Source organism: Lithobates pipiens, unplaced genomic scaffold, assembly GCF_037356315.1.
Source record: "Lithobates pipiens isolate NorthernLeopardFrog02 unplaced genomic scaffold, aLitPip1_a1.2 Scaffold_8, whole genome shotgun sequence".
Lineage (NCBI taxonomy): Eukaryota > Metazoa > Chordata > Amphibia > Anura > Ranidae > Lithobates > Lithobates pipiens.
In genome coordinates this window covers 390,201,785-390,225,611 of record NW_027507903.1, presented here as the reverse complement: position 1 = coordinate 390,225,611, position 23,827 = coordinate 390,201,785, and the positions used below count along the sequence as shown (strand labels likewise).

Genomic DNA, 23,827 nt, shown 5'->3' with positions numbered 1-23,827 from the left:
TCTGTTTGGAAAAGCTAAGTTAGCACCTAAGCCTGAACACACGATTCCCAGGCTTGAACTTTGTGGTACTGTCTTTCTGTAGAAATAGCAGATTTCATACTGCATGAGCTAGACATTCAGATAGATGACATCAGATTCTACACAGACAGCAAGGTTGTTCTGGACTACATATACAACTAGACTAAACATTTCTATGTCTATGCCAGCAACCGTGTAGAGAGAATCAGGAAATCATCTAAACCTGAACAATGGCATTATGTTCCATATGAAATTAACCCTGCAGGTCATGCCACCAGGCCACTGTCTGCAAGTGTCTTTGCAAATTCTTCTTGGTTAACAAGTATTGAATTAGTGCTGGATCATCCAGAATAAACCACAGCTGATGTCTTCAGTCTTCTAGAACCTAACAAAGATGCAGAGATTTGTCGTGAAGTCAAAACCCTCATCACTAGAACTTAACAAAGACTAGTCTTGGGCCGTCAACGATTTGAACGTTTCTCCAAGTGGAGAAGGCTTGTACGCACCAGCACAAGGTTAGTTCATATTGCATATTTCTTCCACACAAAGCCCGCAGATGATCACTGTCAAGGTTGGAACGCATGCCAAAAGCTTCTTTCTGCAAAAGATATTGCTGAAGGTGAACTGATCATAATATGCAGTGTACAACAGAGTGTCTTTGGCTCAGAAATTAAATGTATCTGTGACAAGAGGGACATTGCAAAAAACAGTCCAATTGACAATGATGGTATGTTAGGGGTTGGTGGACGTTTTAAACAAGGCTGAGTTGAGTGAATCCTCATTATACCTGCTCGCCATCACATCACCACTTTGCTCATACGGCACTAACGTGAAGGGGTTAAGCACCAAGGTAGACACTTCACAGATGGTGCCATAAGAGCTCCAGGCCTTTGGATTATAGGAGCAAAAAGACAGATCACAGCTGCATTGCACAGCTGTGTTCAGTGCTGCAAACTGAGAGGCAAACACCAGCAACAGCAAATGTCAGATTTGCCAGCTGACAGGTTAACCACTTCAATACAGGGCACTTTCGCCCCCTTCCTTCCCAGCCCAATTTTCAGCTTTCATCGCTCTAGCGATTTCAGTGACAATTGCGCGGTCATGCTACACTGTACCCAAATGACATTTTTATCATTTTGTTCGCACAAATAGAGCTTTATTTTGGTGGTATTTATTCACGACTCCATTTTTTATTTTTTGCGATATAAGCGCAAAAAAAGCGGAAATTTGGAAAAAAAACAATATTTTATTTTTTCTATTTTAAAAGAAATCCAATAAAATCAAATTTTGTCATAAATTTAAGCCAAAATGTATTCTGCTACATGTTTTTGGTAAAAAAAATTCCGTTAAGTGTATAATAATTGGTTTGTGTGATCACGGACATATGTACGCAAATGATCATGCACATATGTGTGCAGGTGATCACGTACATATGTGTGCAGATAATCATTGGGACATGTGATTTTAGTGGGACATATGTGGGGGACATGTTTTTATTATTAGGGACATGTGTATTTATTATTTGGGGACATGTATGTTTTGGGGACATGTGTGGGGACATTGTGTTTATACTGTGTGGTGTGTTTACACTGTGTGGTGATTTGTGTTTACACTAGACTGGTGATCAGTGAGTAAAAAACTGTAAAAAACAGCTCATACTCACTGATCATCAGCCGGTTGCAGCGATCTGCTCTCCTCTCCTCAGTGATGACTTCTGTGTTAGGAGAGGAGGAGCCGATTGCCTAGCAACCGGCTGTTTGTTTACATCACATGACGGCCGTGATTGGACTCGGCCATCATGTGATCAGGAGGGCCAATCACAGAGCCCTCCTGCCGATCTGAGATGCGCCGTGTCTGGGTGACACGGGCGCATCGGGATCACGCCGCTGCGCGGGCACACGCGCGCGATCCCGCTCCTTCTGATGGACGTTCCTGAACGTCCTATCAGAAGTAGACGGCTCCCACCCGGCCGTATATGTGCATTGGCCGGGTGGGAAGTGGTTAAGTACTGACCCACCTTTCACTCATGTTGGTTTGGATGTCTTTGGGCCATGGATGGTGGCCAAGCAAATAGCAAACGATGGGCAGTGCTGTTCACTTGCATGAGTGTGTGTGCAGTACACATTGAAGTAATAGAATCTATTGATGCCTCAAGTTTCATCAGTGCTTTAAGACAATTGCTAGCCATTAGAGGACCAGTCAAGACACTAAGATCTGACTGTGGAACTAATTTCGTTGGAGCTTGTTGAGAGTTACAGCTCAGCTCTAGGCCAATCCAAGACTTTTTAGCTGAAAAAAGGCTGTAGGGGAAGGGGATCACTGCTCCAGGTGGAAATGTGGATATGAGACTCTCCTTGGAACTGGAACACCAGGTGCCGGCTAAGCATACAGCAACTTGAAGCAAAAAGGAAATTGTGGACAGCTGCACTCTGGAATAAAGCCTTTATTTATAAAAAGTCCAACAGATACAAGCCACAGCAAAAAAATGGGACAAACGACTGATGCATTTCTCACTTAATAGTGCTTAGGGCTCAGTATACAGATTCAGTATCCCTGCCTGGCCAATGAAAGTGGCCAGCGATCGGCATCCAGAAGCCAGCCGCCCGAACATGTCAGCAGCTAGGCGGGGAGCTCCAGAACCTCGCATGACTGGATCCAAGGTAAGTATAGTTCCACTTTCAAATAATAAATGGCTGGACATACTTACATTAACAATAATAAATCATTTTAGTGATGCCTTTGTTTACATGTTATAGTGGTGAAGTGAGACTGTTAGATACCTACTTGGTTAATAATTGTTTTGGGTGGGTTTAACAATATGAACAGTAGATCTTACAGTACATTAACATTTTGCAATCCCCACTTTCTTTGACTACAACCTTTGGAAGTTACATTGGTAGTCTGGTTGAAATAAGACACAAGGCCATCTAGTTCAACCAATAAAATGATGTAAGTAACTAAAATAAACTTGTGGTTTTGGGTGGAAGCAATGAAATGGAGATAGACTACTCCATTATTGTAGCTTCTCTGCATACATCATTTTAAAACTGTTTCCCTATTAAGGTTCCTTTTTATCATGAGCAAAAAACACTTTTTGAGGTCGGCTGATTAGTCTGTTTGCATATACAGAGCTGAGATTTAAGCAACAAGATGAAAATAGGTTGGTTCAGCAAGAACCTGTCTGTTCAATAGAAGTCGGTCTAACAACCAGCTTTTGCCAAATGGTCATTCTGGAAACCTATCATTTGATCAGCATTTACTCCAAGTGCGGATCTGTGTATTCTGACGGGAGGGGGAATCCCCCGCTATCAAAATACAATAGCTCAGCAGGAGAGATTCCTGCAACACACATTGGGGGTTAATTACTAAAGGAAAATCCACTTTGCACTGCAAGTGCACTTGAAAGTGCACTTGGAAGAAAAATCGCTGTAGATCCAAGGGGGACATGCAAGGAAAACAAAAAAACTGCATTTTAGCTTGCACATTGGATGATAAAATCAGCAAAGCTTCCACTCATTCCAGATTTACCCCTAATGCCACGTACACATGACTGGACTTTTCGGCAGAAAAGGTCTGACGGTCTTCCCGACTGAGTTACGACAGACTTCCAAACAGACTTGCCCACACACGAACGGATCAAAGACCATTAGTTTTGAACATGATGGCATACGACGGGACTAGAAAAGGAAGTTTAATAGCCAGTAGCCAATAGCTGCCCTAGCGTCATATTTGGTCTGTCGGACCAGCATACAGACGAACAGTTTTCCCGATAGAAATGTATTCCGTCGGACAGATTTGAAACATGTTCTATTTCTAGGTCCACCTGAATTTTTGAAGAAAAAAGTCAGATATAGCCCACACATGATCGTAATATCCGACGGAATGATTCCGTCTGACCTTTTCTGCCGGAAAGTTTAGTCGTGTGTGCGCGGCATTAGATTTACAGCGACTGCACTTTCAAGTGCACTTGCAGGACAAAGTGGATTTGCCTTTCGTAAATAACCCCCATTGCTTTTTGTTGTGGACATTTGTCAAAAAAAATGTAAAAAGCGAAGACACGTCATACAGCGGGTGCCTCCCATGGAGGTGGGTCGGTCGCGTTTTTCTTTTTTGGTCCATCAGCGGAGCAAGAGAAGAAGACTTTGTGGGACATTTTTATTCTCTTATTTTGTCCCAAGCCATGTCCTGTAATTTTTACAATTTTCACACTTTTTTTTTTGTGAAATGGTAGGGGTACATTTGTACCCCATTACCATTTCACAGGGGGAAAGGCCGGGATCTGGCTTCCAGATTCCAATAAGCCCCTCCGCCCGCAGACCCCCACAACCACCGGACAAGGGCTGTGGGGCTAAGGCCCTTGTCCCCATCAACATGGGGACATGGTGCTTTGGGGGGCTTCCCCAAAGCACCCTCCCCATGTTGAGGGCTTGTGACCTGGTACAGTTTGGAGGGTGCTCTCTCATCCCCCCTCTTTTCCTGTGGCCTGCCAGGTTGCGTGTTCGAATAAGGGCCTGGTATGGATTTTTGGGGGGACCCCCACGCCATTTTTCTTTAAAATTTTAGCACATGGTTCTCCTTACTATCCATACCAGACCCAAAGGGCCTGGTAATGGACTGTAGGGGAATGCCATGCCATTTTTTTTCAATGACTTTTATGTATATTGTCAGGACCGAAAATTCATTATAGTCGTGAGTACTTTAAAATTACTTTTCCTTTTAGAAATGTAATTTTGCTCTCGGACTGTTCTAAACACGGGAAACATGTGCCACTTTACAGGCATACTATAGACACCCCCCAGGTACAACATTTTTAAAGGAATATTTTCACGTTTATTGTTTCACTTTAAGCATTATTAAAATCACTGCTCCCGAAAAAACAGCCATTTTAAAACTTTTTTTTGCATTGATACATGTCCTGTAGGGCTGGACCCAGGTCCCCAAACACTTTTTTTTAGGACAATACCATGTATTTAAGCTTTAAAAATTAGCACTTTTGATTTCTCCCATAGACTTTTAAAGGGTGTTCCGCGGCTTTCGAATTTGCTGCAAACACCCAAAATTGTTAGCTATTTGGCAAACACCTGGGCTCTTCCCTAGTCAGCGGTTTAGAAATGAATGGTTGTGTGTTGATTTACTTTGAAGGGACAGCAAATTTTACACCGTTATACAAGCTTTACACTCACTAATTTGCATTGTAGCAAAGTGTAATTTCTTCAGTGTTGTCACATGAAAAGATTAATAATTTTATAATATAAAATATTTACAAAAATGTGATGGGTGTACTCACTTTTGTGAGATACTGTATAGATAAATATAGCTCAATAGGGCATTACCATGATGATTTCTCCCATTGTTGGCAAACATTTAAGGCAGGCCATACATGGTTCGAAATCTCAGTCAGTCCAGCAGGAACCTGCCAAGGTTCAAACCGTGTATGGGCAGGCTGAATCTACCAAGTTGATTAATCGATCAACTTGGGTACAACCAGCCTACTGGAGTCATTTGCAATTATAGCTATAGCGGCTACCAATAATCACTGTCTTCTCCCATCAAAAATGAATTCCTGTCTGTGTTGATGGGGGAATCAAGTCAATTTTACCACAAATTGCAGCAAAGAAATTTGCTCCATTTATGGCCGGCTTTACTCAGCTAAGTACATGCTGGGAGATGTAGTCTGGGCAGTCAGGGTTGTGTCATCGTACTGTAGATGTGCTTTGTAGAACCCACCCTTTGAATTCCAAATTTTGAATGACCATACAGCCTCATGCACACAGGACGTGTTTTTTTTTTTTTTTTACTCACCTAGAAGCTAGCAGCGTTTAAAAAAAAAAACGATTATTGTAAAAGCGTATAAAGCTTTTACAATCTTTTAGGAGATTTTACAGGCGTCAAGCTTTTGGGCTTTAATTCATTTCTTTGGCCAGAATAATTCTGGCCATTGAAATTAATTAATGCTCAAGCATGAGCTTTTAGGCATGTTTAGCTTGCTTTTAGTAGCATCAAGTGTTTTTCCTGCCCAAACTCTGGACGCACTGGCAGTGTTTGTGGGTTTTTTTTTTCCTGCCTCTAAAAGCCTTTGCCACTAAACACTACTAAAAGCCTATAGGGTTGATTTACTAAAACTGGAGAGTGCAAAATCTGATGCAGCTGTGCATGGTAACCAATTAACTTCTAATTTCAGTTCAATTAAAGTGGTTGTAAACCCTTACAACCAACTTTGACCTACATGTAAGCCTAGATTAAGGCTTACCTGTAGGTCCAAGAAATACCTCCTAAACCTACACGGTTTAGGAGATATTTGCCGAAAGACAGGCATCGCTGTCTACGGCCCATGCGCCGTAGACAGCGGCGGGCAGGCACACTGAGTGCGCCGCAGTTAGCGGCGATTATGCCATGAGTGGCGGCTCCCATGCGCATGTGCGGGAGTGACGTCATCGCGGCTCCGACGAATGACAGTGCCGGAGCAGCGAGACCCACCAAGAAGATGGAGGCTCCGGACTACAGGGGACAGCGGTGACTTCGCTGGCTCCTGTGTCAGGTAAGTGACACATAATGGACTACTATGCGGTGCATAGTAGTCCATTATGCTTTACCTTTGTAGGGAATCAAAGAGGAAGTAAACCCATCAGGGTTTACTTCCTCTTTTAGCTTTTCCAAAAAACCTGAGCTGATTGTTTTCTATGCAGAGCTGCACCAGATTTTGCATGCTGCTGTTTTCGTAAATCAACCTCTATGTGTGCATGGACACATAGGCTAACACTGAGGGGCCTTTAGAGGCAGGAAAAAAAATAATTCAGATGCCCTTAGCAGCATTACAGAAGGCTCATTAAATTGAATAGCCTGTGAACAGTGCCTCCTGCTTTGAAATCGTTCTAAGCAGACCAAGAACTAATACCAGCCCTTTTTACCGCAAGCATAGCACACACAAGATGTTGTGATATAAGGAATAACTGTTTATTGAAACTCAGACACATACTTTATACCCCACAAGAGGGCATTCCCCTATTGAGGATATTAGCATGACAATGCATACTTCAAACACCAATCCAATTAACAGCTAACAATGATCTTAATTAAACAGTAAATTAATTAAACAGTAAGTTAATCAATAAACATAACATCCAACACAGGGGTGTATCATGAAATGAGTGGGCCTGTGTGCAAGATCATGAGTGGGCCCCAGACACGGACAAATGAAGAAATGCGGCGCACTCAGTGCACCGTGGCAAAAAGTGGGTGTGGTTTAAAGTGCACAAAATATTGGGCGTGGCTTAAAGCGGATGTGGTTAAATAGAGTTTGAGATGAATTACAGAATGTGGTAATGTTAAATAGAAAATGTACAGGTGGAGTGTTAGGATGGCAGGTAGTATGTGCGAGAGCAGTATGGGGTGTATGGAGGTGGGTGAGATGATCAGGATAAGAGTGCAGAGTGTATAGAGGTGGGTAGTATGTGCAGGGAGAGGAGTGCGAAGTGTATGGCGGTGGGTAGTATGTGCAGGATGGTGTCAGTAGGGCAGTGGATGGTGTCAGTAGTTTATTATTATTATTTTACTACAGCCTACCTGATGGGGGGGTGGGGGGTGTCCCGCTCCGTCCCTGCATACCTGCCTAAAATAATGCAGCTTTGTTTTAAAGTGCTTAGTCAGGGGAGATGGGGGGGGGGGGGGGGTTCTGGTGCTTAGTGGGAGAGATGGGGGGGGGGTCTTTGTGCTTAGTAGGGGCAGATTGGGGGCACTGTCGGTCAGTAGGGGAGGGGGCACTGGTGCTCCTTACCTGGCTGCTTGATCCATCTGGCATACTGTGTAGAATAATCCTCCCCTCTCTCGCTTTTCTTCTGGGCCAATTTTTTCCCATTTAAAGGGATGCCAGTGCTGGCTCGGACATCTCACCAAAGCAAAACTTTCTCTGCTCACTTCTCTGCCAGGCTCTGTCTGACATCACCTATTGCAGAGCCCAGCAGAGGAAGTCACTGGTGGACGTTACTGCATGGTCATCCCCAGCATACCTCCTTCAAAAGTGGAGAAGTGGCCACAGGAGTGGTGATACAGCTGTCAGTTCTCCTGTCAGCTGCAATGCGCCCCCCCCCCCCCCTTCTTTTAATGCTGTGCTCTCTGGAAGAAAATATCCCCCACTGCTGCACCAATCATACCTGAACGCATCATACATGGGTGCAGGGTGGGTCAGGGCACAGTGGGCCCCCCCTTGGAGGCTCATGTGCAGTGAACACCCTGCGTACATGGATGATATGCCACTGATCCCACAGAAACAATAGAACAATGGTAAAGACCTACTTAACAATAAACATACAACAAACCCTACCCCACCTCAGAGTATCCAGCAACACTCAATGAGACAAACTCATACAATATTCCAGCAGTCTTAAAAGGTGGAATTCATTTATTTTCATAGATATTCTAAGGGATATTGTTGATAAATATTTCTGTACCAAGTGAAGGAGCCTCTCCAACCCAGTCTGCAGGAGGGCCACTTCATTCCCTCTGATCATTATCCTGTACATGATTAATATTACACTTTTCCATCCACTCCAGAAGGGAAGCTTTATTATCATTATTCAGAGAAGTAATCCAAACCGCACTCTCAGTGTCCATTAGGTTGTTGTCCATTATAGAATGATCTACTTTCTCCAAGGGCTATAATCAGTGGCTAGGAGGCTAGACCTTATTCCTCTCCAAAAGCCTCTGTCCTGGTTGGGTCTGTCACAAAATGTAGCTTTTTTGCTATTTAATTAAAGGTTTAGGTAGACAATGAGAGGTTTTTTTTTTTGGTTTTTTTTCCTAGCAATTATAATAACGTACTTCTGGCATTTTTTTCATTTAATTTACTGTAGAAATTCATTGAGTAATACAACAAAATCTTGTGATTGGCCATAAACTGTGAAATTTTCTGAAGATATGCAGCTGATTCAAGCAGCAGTCCTGGTCACTAGGTAATGTATGGTTTAATAGACACAATGTGAGAAATATCAGTAGCACAAATATTTGCACAACTCATCCAGTGATCTGGATGATTTATTTCACTCAGTCGTATAGACAGTTAAGCATTTCAAAAGGATTAGTATAGCTATTCAACAAGGTTAGAGAACGATATCCCAGTGCAGTTTCAGATTTTCAGGTTATATGGCAGATTGTGTTGCTTAGACCAACCATATGTATTTCTTTTGTTTGTGCATTCATTGATTTTAGACTTGATATAAGATCTTGTTGAAAAGGCTTTTCTTTTATAATTTTTTAGGTTTATACAAGAAAAATGGAAAATTAGTATTTTTAGGGTTGGATAATGCTGGGAAAACCACATTGCTACAGATGCTTAAAGATGGCCGAATGGGTCAATATGTTCCTACACTTCATCCAAGTGAGTATTTTTGTTAATCGCTACATAGTTGTGAGAATTGCACCCTTAGGGTTCTTTCACATGGGCGGTCTGATCAAGTCCGCCTGTCAGTTTCTCAGACGGACCTAATTGGACCCTCCATTCACCTCTATGGAGCGGCGGATGTCAGCGGTAACATGTCCACTAACACCAGCCGCTATCCGATCCTGACCCTATTTTCCATCCGTCTGGAGGATCAGATAGGATTGGATGAAAATGGACTGGGGATATTGGTCAGAGGTCCTGGATCCTTCCTGGAGTTTTTACAGGTATGGGACATGTGGTGTTGACCATCTGTTAGCTCAGTGGTCCACACCTAGAGGTGAGTGAAGCGAGTAGCATGGAGGTGGCGGGAAAGTCACGCTTGCATGAGATTTAGGTCTTCTCACATGGATTCTTCTTTCAGTGCTTGCTGGGACTGTTAGTCCACCTTCTGCTCATCTCTGGATGTCTATATACTTTTTAATCAGATTTTTATATGGTTTTTATTGAGCCCTGTTTTGCGATTCACTCCTTTTTACAATATATGTATTTTAAATGCCAGTGATTGATTCAGTTGCAATAAATTTTTGGTGAAAGCCATATTCACCGCCTTATAAACGCGTACGGGAGGAGAAGCCATGTCCTGACGTCAGCCACTGCCACCCTGGAATCCTGCACTGCAGTGTCTGCTCTGATATGCACTGTTTAAATCAAGCCCTTGTGAGTAGCCATTTTATCAAATAAAGCCTTTGAAAAACGACATCAGTGAGCACTTAGATTTGGTTTTCTCTTAACATATCCCTGTCATGGCAGACGCTAAAATGCTTGGAAACACTGTGAGATCTTAATCCCTTTTTGATGTTATGCTAAGGGACCTGGACGTGACCAGGGACCTTAGGGGTCTTAAGTTTTGGGGCATAGAGAACGTCAACAGACAATGGGGGGGGGGGGGGATAATTATGTCCATTGCCTCAGTCAGAGAGAGGGTCTGGATTTTTGAGGCAAAGGTTTTAAAGCCTGATGGGTTAAATATCGACTTTTGAATTGAATTGCTTAATTTCCGATAGGTAGTAATTTAGTATTTTCATATATACCTTCTTTTTATTATTTTAAGTTATGTTATGATTTGTATTTCATAATGTTGTTTTATATTTATTATATGTAAATGGTACATGCTAATTGGGTGTGCGGGTATGCAGGATGGTAGTGGGTGCTATATTGTGTGATTAGATTGCGAATTTTAATGTTAAGATATGCCTTCTTTGATGTGGCCAGTAGGGGTGAGTAGTCTGACTGTTTTTAGCAATGTAAGATTGCAGTTATCTGACAGTGTTTCCTCTGGTCTTGCTGGGGGGAGTGGCTTCCGCTGCTACTCCCGAGCGCGTCATGTTTCATTGATGATAGGATTTCTTTAAATAGGACCCGTCAGGCTCATTGGCTCTGCCCCACTGACAAAGTTCTTGTGAATGTAACACGTACTGGAGAGGAGCCATGTCCTGATGTCACCCGTTGCCATCCTGGAATCCTACACCGCAGTGTCTGCTCTGATATGTGCTGTTTTAATCAAGCCCCTGTGAGTAGCCATTTTATGAAATAAAGCCTTTGAAAAACAACATCAGTGAGCAATTAGATTTGCTTTTCTCTTACCATACATACCCCTGGGGATATCGGTCGGAGGCAGGGCTGGGACAAGGGGTGGCAGGAGGGGTGGCTGCCCCTGGTGCAATGGTTTATTGCAGGGGCAGAGGGCACTGTAACCCTAAAGGAAAGGGGGACACAGTTTGGCATCTTTGCCCTGGGCGCTGGATGACCTTGTACCGGTTGGAGGTCTGGGACCCTTCCTGGAGTTTTTACACGTATGGGACATGTGGTGTTGACCATCTGTAGCTAAGTTGTCCACACCTGGAGGTGAGCGAAGTGAGTGCTCTGGAGGTGGAGGGAAAGTCACACTTGCATGGGATTTAGGTCTTGGGCTCAATAAAACGTGGGCTCAATAAAACGTGTAAAAATGTGATAAAAAGTCCATAGACATCCAAAGAAGAACTGAAGGTGGACTAACAGTCCCAGCAAGCACTGAAAGAAGAATCCGACAGGGCAATAAAACGACAGGGCTCAATAAAACGTGTAAAAATGTATTAAAAAGTCCATAGACATCTAAAGAAGAACTGAAGGTGGACTAACAGTCCCAGCAAGCACTGAAAGAAGAATCCATGCGAGAAGTCGCATGGATTCTTCTTTCAGTGCTTGCTGGGACTGTTAGTCCACCTTCAGTTCTTCTTTGGATGTCTGTGGACTTTTTATCACATTTTTACACGTTTTATTGAGCCCTGTTATGCGCTGCACTCCTGTTTTATATTGCTATTTTTGGATTATGTGAAAGATCTTTTAGTGTCCAGCTGCATTTTATTGTATAAATATTACCTTTGCGCTGATTGCATTTACTTATATTTGACTTGCCATTTAAAAGACATGCACCTGGAAGATGCATCTGGTAATATTTTGTAAAGGTCACATTGACTGCTTTATAAATATAACCCTAAATGTGCTTGAGAAGTTTGGTACATTGCCACAGTGACTGTATGCTTCATCTCTCCATAGAGCCATTATGAGAAGGGCATGAAAATGCCGATGGGATCTGTGCCATGCAATTTTTTTGAACACAGATTATAAAAAATACAGGTCCATAAAGGCCATCTGGGGAGTCTTTATAAAATACATTGGCCATAAAATGTTTTTTTTTTTCCTGCATATAAACCAGACCTAAAGTCTATAAACTGAGAAACATCTGATTCATTTCTTGGGTCCTCCTCTGAGCACAGATTGGTGACAATCACCGCTCTCTGCTGTGTCCGTCCTGCACTCACGGGGGGTGGGGGTAGGAGCAGCTGGCTCAGGCTCTCAGCGGTACATTGAGAGGCTAAGTCAGCTGCTGGTCCAGCCATCTGAGCAGACCCCAACATTACTGTCTGGACCCCTGCAGAGCCTGGACCGGCTCTGTGACATCAGGCTGAATCTGGGTCACAGGAGTGCAGAACTAAGTGCACTGCTGTGACCTACAGGAGATATATGGCCAAAATAGCTTTGGTCATACTTTTCCTTTTTAAGCAGAATGGTTATGCAGTTATACAAAATGATGATACTAAAGCAGCAATTTTACAGACTAGATGTGTATAAATATATTGTTATAGAAAGACTGACAATATGATCTCACTTATGTATTAACATATTCTTAGTATGTGCTGCAGTTTCACCACAGTCACCAATTAAATTGAAATTTTCAGTGTAGGTGTGGTTGGTTGAGTTGAGGGGAAGTGATGTCAGTCCTTACTGAGAACATGTTCATAGATATGTCTGTAAAATATTTGTGTCTGTAATTTTTGGGGCTTTTGTGATAAAGGGAACCAAATTTGAGCTGGCATTCCTGTTGGGAAGCAGAGCTTCTAAAGTGATAAGGTAAAGAAATATGAAAATTTTAACTATTTTAGTCTTGCACTGTGCCCACGTTGTTGTTTGAAAACAATTAAACTTTTTAGATATGCTTTTAAGAATCTAGTGTGCTATAACCTTCAGCTACCAACAAAGTACTTTCAATAACAGTAGCGAAATTGTTGGACTAGGGTCAAGGCTATACTGTATCCTAATTAAGCCTTTACACCAAGGCAGACACTACACACCTACAAAAATAGTTTTTATAGTACATTTTGAGCTGAAAAAGGTTCTAAAAAAATTCTTGACTAGCATATTCTACATCATGCTATACCCCCGAATCACTTCCCTAATTAAGTAATTCTGTAACTGTTGTATGTGGAACTAAAGATCCACTTGTCATTATCTAGCTGACTAATAGGGTTTTTGCAATGCCACGCATCTCAGCCTTGGTGGGCCTCTGTATTTCACAAAAGTTCTGCATCACCCTAGATCATTGCCTTGGGTGGAAAGCTGTTCTTCTGGTCATATTAGGTTAACTGGTAGTGCCACTAGTTTTAAGGCCAATAGTTAAAATACATTAGTTAATCTATTCATATTTTTTAAATAGTTGTCTTCGGATCATAAACCTAAAAAAGGCATTTGTATGCATTGAGCCACAATACACCACAATTCTTACATGCCCATGTCCTTACTCAATCCTGTGAAGTTGCCTTGATTTCTAATAATGTGATTATCTTTTTTAGCATCAGAAGAACTGACAATTGCTGGAATGACATTCACTACCTTTGATTTAGGTGGACATGCACAAGGTAAGCTGTTATAAGTATATCAACAAACAGCATATCAGAAATGTATGGTGTCATTGCAGCTAGCCATTTTTGTATAGTTTACATTATATACTAGCCTATATGAACCATCTAGCTTGACTTGAATTCCACACATTGTTATCCTGCACCCACATCCTGATTATTAGTGGAAACGGAGTATTGATTGGTTTGATTACTGTCTTTAGTGTGGAGAAGGTTACTCCCCGGTGAACTAGAAAACTTGATATAATTTTTTTTGTCATTTATTAATGCAACATGATAGAAATGTGTTCAAAATCTATTAGAAAAAAACTTCCTAAGACCTCTGTCCATGTGATTGGAGAAGAGAGAAAATGTTATTTATATCAGTGGGTGGTTGATAAAATAAGTTTGGATACCCAAGCATGTCCATAAACATGACACCCCCTTCCCCCAGCTAGGATCTTTGATTTCATTCTTGATTTGGTTTACAATATGTTCTAATTTGTCTAATCTGCAGTAAAAATATTTGCTCCCTGTTCAATTTGTAACAAGGAAACATTTCCCAGTATATTTAAAAACCTTTTTCGCTCTATAGCTAGCACTTGTGATATTTGCAAGTGTATTACTACACTTTTTTTTTTTACACGAGGTGAAAACTACATCTACAACTTCTTTATCATATTCTATTGTTTCACTTTTTTCATTTAGCACGAAGAGTATGGAAAAATTACCTCCCTGCCATTAATGGCATTGTGTTTCTGATTGACTGCGCTGATCATGACCGGCTTGCTGAATCTAAAGTAGAACTTGATGTAAGTAGTAAGTATTTAATATTTTTACTGTTCTATTTTATTTTCCTCTATACTGCTAGTTCTCAGACGTTTTCTGCTTTCTAAACAAAATTACATAAAATACTATAAGACAACTCTTAGTTGCTAGTCACACATGATAACATATGAGGCTGAATGTGTTTACTCACAGTTGGTACTGAGCACTTATTGAAAGCCTGCTGTGAACAGGTAGTTGGGAATCAGACAGTCACCTTACTTAGAGAAGCCCACAATCACAACAACTCTAATGATTTGTGGTAACTGTTATTTGCTTTTTTAAGTTGATATATTTTTAACCTTTTTTTTATTTTTTAGTTTACTATGTAAACTACACTTTACAAATACAATTTTATTATATTGTGCATCCCTATCTATAAGGATGCACAAGGCAATATGGATTTTTACAAGAAAGAGAGCACCAACACCTGTGTACATTTCCCTTTTTTATCTATAACTGATTCGTTGTATAGAGGCATGAATCATTCCTCTGACATGCATTTTTTTTATTAAGAAGCAGCTAAGAATAGTCTAGAAAATACAAAAAGAAGCCCTTATACCTGCTAGCTTGTAATGAATATGCAAAACACTTGTATGCAATATGTCATACTTGCCCAACTAAATTATTTATATTTACTGTAGCAGGGTGCCTGTGAAAATACAGGAAAAGTGATTGATGGGATATATGTTCCTCCACGGATTCTTAGATTTGCAATCTAAGATAATACCAGAAAAGACTTCAGGGTAAAGAAGGATAGTTCTTTACCCTGTATTGGTAAAGTCTGTTCCGGGGCTGGTTTTATTGGAAGTCTGATAGAGATCTGGGTGGGACAGACTCTGAAGTCTGTGGACCACAGTTTAACCACTTAACAACCGACCCATAGCCGAATGACAGCTACAGGGTGGTTCGATAACCCTGGAAGGGAGTACTATGATGTCCTCCCAGAATCACACTCTCGCGCACCCCCTGGGGCACGCACACTCTGGACCCGGCACATCCCGGATCACGGTAAATGCATAGTTGCCAACTGTCCCGAATATCCCGGGACATTCCTGGAATTTAGACCCTTTTCCCGATTTAATCGTTTCCTGGGAAATTCGTTTTTTCCCGACTTTCGCTACCGAGGTCCGCTAGAGATCCGCCATTTTCATAAAGACCGTAGAAGTAGGCTTGGCGGATGGCTACAATAGAGATTGAGCTGCGGCGCCGCCGCTGCCGGTTTCTGTGACCTGTTATGGAAAAGGGCGGGGGATGGGCGCCGCCGCAGCTCAATCTCTATTGTGACAACTTTGTCTGGATGTCACGGGGGGCCAGTCTGGATGTCATGGAGGGCCACGGGGGAGCAGTCTGGATATCACGGGGGGCCAGTCTGGATGTCACAGGGGCAGTCTGGATGTCACAGAGGCAGTCTGGATGTCACAGGGGGCCAGTCTGAATGTCACGGATGCCACAGGGGGTGCCAGTCTGGATGCCACAGGGGAGGCCAGTCTGGAAGTCATGGAGGGGTCACCAGATGTAAGGAGAACTGATGGGGACACCGGATGTAAGGAGGACTGATGGGGACACCGGCTGTAAGGAGGACTGATGGGGACACCGGCTGTAAGGAGGACTGATGGGGACACCGGCTGTAAGGAGGACTGAAGGGGACACCGGATGTTAGGAGGAATCCGCTGATGGAGACACAGATGTAACGAGGGGTTTCCATTGCTGAGGACACAGATGTGAGGAAGGCTCCGTTGATGGGGCACCTGATATAAGGAGGGACTCTGCTGGGGGCACCAGAAGGCATCTGGTGGCAGGCAACATGGCTAGTGACACGCTCAGGGCTCCCACTGATTCTGCTTTATGGTGAGTTGAATGATTTCATTTTATATTACAATGTAATAATAGAAATAACGTGCTTCAAACATCCTGGCGCCATGATTGTTATGGTGTCAGGATGTTTGAAGCACATTATTTCTATTATTGCATTGTAATATAAAATTGATTGAAAAGATTGAAGCACTAACACCAGGTACTTGGAGTATCTTTATCTGCTGATTATCAAACTCTGGAAAACACATATTGCTATTGTGGTGTAGGATCTGGGGCTGCTGTCCCTCCATTTCTCCCACCCCCCCTTTCCCCCATTCCCTCTCTAAACCCTGCATTCATCTCAGACTCTAACCACTCCCTTTGAGCCACGTCTATTTAAGCCATGCCCACTATTTTTCGCGTGCCACATTTTCAGTTTTTCTCTGTGCCACACCTACAAATGCATGCCCCACCCCTAATTATAATACAACTCCACCTACAGCCAAAAAAGTGTCCCAGAATTAAACCGGCGTGGTATCTGATTTTTTTATCTGTTCAGTGTGAGCAGAGAGGGGAGAGATCGAATGCAGCAGTGCTTGTGGGCTGGGTGTGTAGTGCCCACAACACTGCTCAGTGACAACTGCAGCCTCTGCCATCCATCCATCCCTCTGTAATAGCCATCCCGCCATCCACGCTCAGCCATCCCACCATCCACGCTCAGCCATCCCTCTGTCATACTTATCCATTCATCCATGCTCAACCATCCATACTCAGCAATAGTCATCCATCCATCCATGCTCAGCCATCTCATCCACTCCCAGCTGTACTCGGCTGTACCCAGCCATACTGAGCTGTACCCACCCATACTGAGCTGTACCCACCCATGCTCAGCCATACTCGGCGATACTCAGCTGTACCGAGTTGTACCCAGCCATACTCGGCGATACCCACTGATACTCAGCCATACCCAGCCGTGCTCAGCCATACCCAGCCGTGCTCGGCCTCTGTATGTGTCCAGGCTGTGGAAATCTCCCGAATGTGGTATCGCCATACTCAGGAGTAGGAGACTCTATTTTGGGGTGTCATTTTTGGTATGTACATTCTATGTGTTAGAAATATTGTATAAATGGACAACTTTGTGTTAAAATAAAATGCATTTTCATTTTCTTTCCATATATTCCAAAAATTTGTAGAGAAAAATGTCATGTTCAAAAGACTCAGTATGCCTCATAGGTTATACATTGGGGTGTTTACTTTCCAAAATGGGGTAATTTTTGGGGCGTTTCCATTGTCCTGGTGCTCCAGGGCCTTCAAAATTGTAAGCCCCCGTACACACAGTCGGACATTCCGATCCGATCACCAAATCTGTCAGATAATCTCCAACGGATTTTGTCCGAAACTGGTGTTGCCTACACACGGTCGGACAAAGTTGTCAGAATTTTCCCGATTGTCAAGAACATGGTGACGTAAACCCAGACGGGACTATAAACGGGGCCGTTCAGCACCATGTGCGGGCACCCTTTGGGCCCCTTCTGCTGATCTCGTGTTTATCGCGTGTCAGTAGAAGTTTGGTTAGAGACGATTTGCGCTTTTCAGACTTGTGCTTCAGATCGTTACAGCTCTACAGTTTGTACTTGCTGGTGCGTATCTGCTTATCAGTGAGTGTAGTTGTAGTTCGCATTTGTTTGTTTATTGCGGCCTATATTCATATAGTACGCCTTGATTTTCAATGCTTATTGTCTGCTCGTTTTTGGTTTTCAGTTCGTTCTTTCAGGCCTTGCTGTTTATCGGTGCTTTCTGTTAGTCCGTTCTGACCAGCCGACCATTTTGAAGCCATTTTTCATGTACGTAATCGTCATAGAGTTCTTGCTGTGCAGGGGCTTGGTGTTGGGCTTTAAGCTTTGACACAAGCCCAGTCCATGAACAGGGTGAGGAGGAGTTCATGGGGCAAGAATTGGTTGCTCCAGCGTGACCAATTCTCGCACATGCCTTCGTGAGATCCGGGAGAATAATCCTGATGATTTCAGGAATTATCTCCGGATGAAGGACGCCGTTTTTCCACCATCTGCTGGCTTTGCTGTCCCCTTATATCAGCAGTCAGGATACCTACATGCGGCAAGCCATCACTCAGGAGCAGAGGCTAGTTGCCACATTGTGGTACTTGGCAACAGGGAGAAGCCTTCAGGACCTCAAGTTCTCCACAGGCATCTCCTTCCAGGCTCTGGGGATCATTATTCCAGAGACCTGTTCTGCCATCATTCAGGTCCTGCAGAAGGGCTATATTAAGGTAAGTTTTCTCCTTTAACATCACATTCTATGTATTTAATGTTTACCCAATGTATTGTATTTCTTTCATCATTCCCTAATTACCATGATTGCAATATGCTGTAATTGATATGCTGTGCCCCTTTGTACTCATGCATGCTGGAAGCTTTTAAAGTTCCTTTTGTCCTTCATGCATATTTGCCTTCACTAACCTCCCCAGCATGCTCTTCTGGGCCCACTATAGCCTAGTCACTTAGCAATGTATTTTGTCAGCTCCATAGTATTTCTTTCCCTTAAACACCCCCTAAAATGTGTACAAATGTTATGTGTATGCTTAAAGTCATGCAGAGTGCCAGAAGTTTTTTTTATTTTTTTTTGTTTGTTTTTTTGGTTGGCCAAACTCATTAGGAACCCCCCTCCCCCAACTGCTAGGTCAGCTGATAGAGGATTGCTATCTGCTGACTTTGCCAAACCCAATGCACACTATACCTACCTCTTTTGTGGTCAGATTTATGGATGAATTCACCAAAGCATGTAGTGGAAGGGCCTGCCTCAATACTTGCAAATGCTACTGTTTAAAGTTTGTTTCTCCTATTATTATCTTGATAGGTAATAGCAGAATGTAAAAATGTGCTTTAATTTGTTCAGTGTTTTTATTTTTTTGGATTATGACACTTCTTACCTGTCCAGTGGGCTGCCAATAGTGTAAGTAAGGAGGGGTTGGCCAAAGTATCACACATTATTTATGCATTCAGCTCTCAATGAAGTGGAGAGGGTTACCTGTCCAAAACATCCCCCCCCCCCTAATTTTTTGCAATGGGCCATCAGATGGGGTGAAGAATCTAAATGGACCTTATACTTTTGGCTTTAAATACTCATTTCCAAAAATGTTATACTGATCTTGGCCAAAAATGTTTGTGTCTAATGTGCTTGCAATGTTGATGAGCAAAATAACGAATTTTTTTTTCTTGTTTGACTCAACAGTTTCCTTCAACGACACAGGAATGGCAGACTGTGGCCTCCCACTTTGCCACCCGTTGGGACTTTCCCAATTGTGGAGGTTCAATTGATGGGAAACACATCCGCATCATCCCACCCCCTAACTCGGGGTCCTACTATTATAATTACAAGGGGTATAATAGTATCCTGATGTTGGCGGTGGTTTCAGGGACAAATGACTTCCTGTATGTGGACGTTGGGAAAAATGGCTGGATGTCGGATGGTGGAGTGATCGCACAGACTGCGTTCTACTGACGTCTCCAGAGTGGCAGTTTGGGCTTGCCATCTCCCAGAGGAGAATGTGGAAGGCCTCCCCTTCGTCTTCGTCGCGGATGAAGCGTTTGCGCTGGGAAACCATCTGATGCGCCCATTCCCGATGAGGACCCTCACCCCGGATCAGAGGGTTTTTAATGTCTGGCTGGCCAGAGCCATAAGAGTAGTGGAGACACTTTTAGGATAATGGCCAGCCGGTTCCACCTATTTTTGACTCCAATCCACATGGCGGAATATAAACTCAACCATATTGTGCTTTCGTGCTGCATTCTGCACAATTTTTTGACAAAATACTCACCAAACTATGTGGCCTCAGTTGGGCCTGATGCAGACTTACCTGAACATGCCAACCTGACAGCGCTTGAAGCTGGCCGTCCTGGCTTGCCCCCCCCCCCCCCAAAGTGCCCACGAGGTCAGAAACAGATATATGGAGTACTTTGCGGGTAGGGGGGCCATTGATATTCCAGACAATGTCTGAGAGGCATTTTTTAATACATTTCTCTTTCAAACTGCAATAATATTTGTTTTCATTTAGTGCTTAGGTTTGTTTTAGGTGTCTCCTAGCTTTTTTTTTTGTTTGTTTTTTTTGTGTCTTTTTATTCAACCGTGCAAACCCAATTTCTGTGCGAGATGAGGTGACAGTCTCTTCTTCAGATAATATTATTATGTTGTGGGTCTGCTACACACGCACTTTGTTTTTGATGTTAATGTATGTAGTGCATTACTGACAAAAATATTGCTAATTTTCAACACCATGACAGAAATGTGTGGAGTCATAAAAATGGCGTGATTGGGGAAAATTAAAAAGCACTGTGGGTGTTATTTACTAAAGGCAAATCCACTATGCACTAAAAGTGCACCTGAAACTGCACTTGGAGGGCAAATTGTATTTGCCTTTAGTAAATAACACCAATTGTCACAGAAAACAACAACTTTACTACAAATACTGCTTTTGCGCATTGAAAAAGGAAGCCACACATTGTTGATAATAAAACTTTTTACTCAAAGCACATTCACATGTGCGTTTATAAAAGTGTTTTACAACAAACTAACATATTTGGTGTATATAACATTATTTTTGGTAACATTAATATATCTTGCCGTTTTTGTGGAAACAGGCATGTATCAAAGCATAACATACAAAACACAGGAACTTACAAAGTTCAACTTTGAAAAGTGAAGACATTATCAGACATGAGTATGTACAAACTGGGCTGATATTGCCTTCATCACATGGGGTGTCATCCCTGTAAAAGCCAAATTTGGAAGATGCACACAAATTGTGAATCAAACTGGGCATTTTCCTCCTGATCCCATGCCTAATGTCAACATGTGCTATCTCTCATCATGGGGGATCAATGTACGTGTTTAAGGGGTGCAACCCCTTCATCTCAGCCACTTTAGTAGCAAGGAAGGGGTTGCACCCATAAAAGATGAACATTGATCCCCCATGATGGGAGATAGCACATGCTGACACACTGTGTGCATCTTCCAAATTTGGCTTTTCTAAAAATATAAAACTGTTTTATGAAAATGGATGCTAGCTAGTTTTGGGTGTTTCAGATTCTCCCTAAAACATCAATGATGATCTTCATTTTTTGTTGAACATCATTGATGTTTTTCTTGATATTATCTAAATCGTGATTGCACCCCATTATCTCCCCGATGATGATCTGGGTACTTTCACTGGTAAATTGCGATTTTTCTATCCACATCACCTAAAAATAAACCAAAAAAAAACACTGTATTATAAATATGCAGGCATACATTGATTAGCTTACCTGAAGCTCTGGTCTCAAACACTCACCTATTATGGTGCCAATTTCATGAGAATGTAAAAGAGGAATTCTTAGCACACAGATATTTGAGGGCAGAAATAGGAATATGAAACATTGCTTGGAAATGTTGTACAATTGTGTTTTTTGGCAGTGTTCAAAGCTGAAAACATTATTTTTGACACTTTCTAAAGCTGGAATATTTACCTGTTTTGTGAAAGTTTGACAGATGGAGACACCCCTATAGTATCCACTGGAGCATGTGTGTGGGAAACCCTAATAAAAAGGGTGTTCTGGTGTCCCACACTAGTGCTCCTGAATCCAGATGTGTAAACAGCTACTGAGTGTCCTCTCCTTTGACTAGAAATAGATAGGCCTGAACAAATGTAGTTAAGTCCAACTTGCCAAAACATCGTCTTTGAAGTGGGTGAACGAACAATGTTTATTACGAACAATTGAACCCATGAACATGAATGTGGCCATTTTAAACTGTACAACATTAAATCAAAGCACATGGAGCAATATGCAAGCAATAATAATAATATGAACACACAACTACTTACTTTTTTGAAGAACTCGCTTGATCCTTCTGTACTGATCGTGCTCCCTCAGTTTCAGGTCTGACCAGCATTTTCTTAGTTGATCCTTGATCCTTTTGGTACCCCAAAATGCTTCTGAAGACTCTTCACAACTTTGCTTGATTAAAAACCAACCACAAAATAAAAAATAAAAATAAATGATTCGGGAGATCTGATGAATAAAAATATTCTATTCATGAAATCAGGAAAAAGAATAAAGAAATATGTTTTGGAGAAGTCTGTGTGAATATGAGCAGCAAAACAACTTTGTTCTTCTAGCTTTATAAAGAAAAAGGGAATGTGCTGCATTAAACAATTTTTAACATTGCAGCGTGACGAATGTGCTATAGCGATTACGAACAGTAGTTTTACCTGACCGAGCGCTTCCGTCTCAGAATTTATTCTGAGCATGCGTGGCACTTTGTCTGTCAGACTAGGCTACAGACGATTGGAATTGACGCGATCGGATAAAGTTGTCAGAAAATTTGAGATCCAGCTCTCAAACTTTGTTGGTCGGAAATTCAGACGGAAAAAGTCAGATGGAGCCCACACACGGTCGGATTTTCCGACAACATGGTCCGATCGGACATTTTTCATCGGAATGTCCAACCGTGTGTACAAGGCATAAGAGGTAATCGGGAAATTAGATGTGTAATTTATGCTCCAGAACACCTGATAGCGCTTCCTGCATGTTGGGCCTCTCTATGTTGCCATCCTGTGTAAAAGTCTCGCACATGTGGTATCACCATAGTCGGAAGGAATAGCAGAATGTGTTTTGGGGTGTAATTTGCAGTACGCATATGCTATGTGTGAGAAATAACCCGCTAATTTCACAATTTTGTTAAAAAAAAAATCTTTTTTGCAAAGAATTGTGGGAAAAAATGACAAATTCAAAAAACTCACCATGCCCCTTTCTAAATTCCTTTGAATGTCTACTTTCCAAAAAGGGGTAATTTGGGGGGTATTTGTACTTTCCTGTTAGGGTCTCAAGAAATTAGCTAGGCCGTCAGTACTTTAGGTGTGATCAATTTTTAGAGATTGGCACCATAGCTTGTGGACTCTATAACTTTCATAAAGGCCAAATAATATGCACCAATTTGGGTTATTTTTACCAAAGATATGTAGCAGTGTAAATTTTGGGCAAAATTTATGAAGAAAAAGTACTCATTTGCAAAATTTTGTAATAAACAAAGAACAGTGCATTTTTTTTCCGAATTTTCCGAATTTTTTTTCTTTTTTTCTTTTATGGCACAAAAAATAAAAAACCTTGCGATGATTAAATACCACCAAAAGTAAGCTCTATTTGTGGGAAAAAAAGGAAAAAGAAAATTAATATGGGTACAGTATTGCATGAATGAGTAATTGTCATTCAAAATGTGATAGCATCGAAAGCTGAAAATTGGTTTGGTTAAAAAGGGGTTTTAAGTGCCCAGTGGTCAAGTGGTTAATGCTTTCTTTTCAGGTATTGATTTTAATTTTAAGGTCATTTTCAGGTTTTCTTGATTGAAAACTTGATTTTCAGGTCAGGGCTGGGCTCAGCCCTTCCATCTCTGAGCTGGTCGCTCAGCTGTCGGCTAGTTGGCAGCTCCTATCTCTCCAATTACTCAGCTGTTGATGATATCCTGCTCGTCAGTCCTGCCTACTTAGGCTGACCGGCCCAGAGGATCTCTGCCTTCATCTTAGTCAACATCACAGAGACGCTCTTCT

At 42.1% G+C, this 23,827-nt stretch overlaps 1 protein-coding gene across 4 annotated transcripts in view; it reads left to right on the top strand.

Annotated features, from left to right (window-relative positions):
* The window catches only part of SAR1B (secretion associated Ras related GTPase 1B), a 240,667-nt gene that overhangs the window by 131,672 nt on the left and 85,168 nt on the right, over positions 1-23,827 (top strand). For 3 of the 4 annotated variants that reach the window (XM_077473941.1, XM_077473938.1, XM_077473939.1), the window contains exons 3-5: positions 9,272-9,391; positions 13,564-13,629; positions 14,317-14,420. In XM_077473941.1, coding sequence (XP_077330067.1) covers positions 9,272-9,391; positions 13,564-13,629; positions 14,317-14,420 — 290 coding nt within the window. The remainder of the gene's footprint in view (positions 1-9,271; positions 9,392-13,563; positions 13,630-14,316; positions 14,421-23,827) is intronic. The other variant, XM_077473940.1, reaches the window with a different exon arrangement.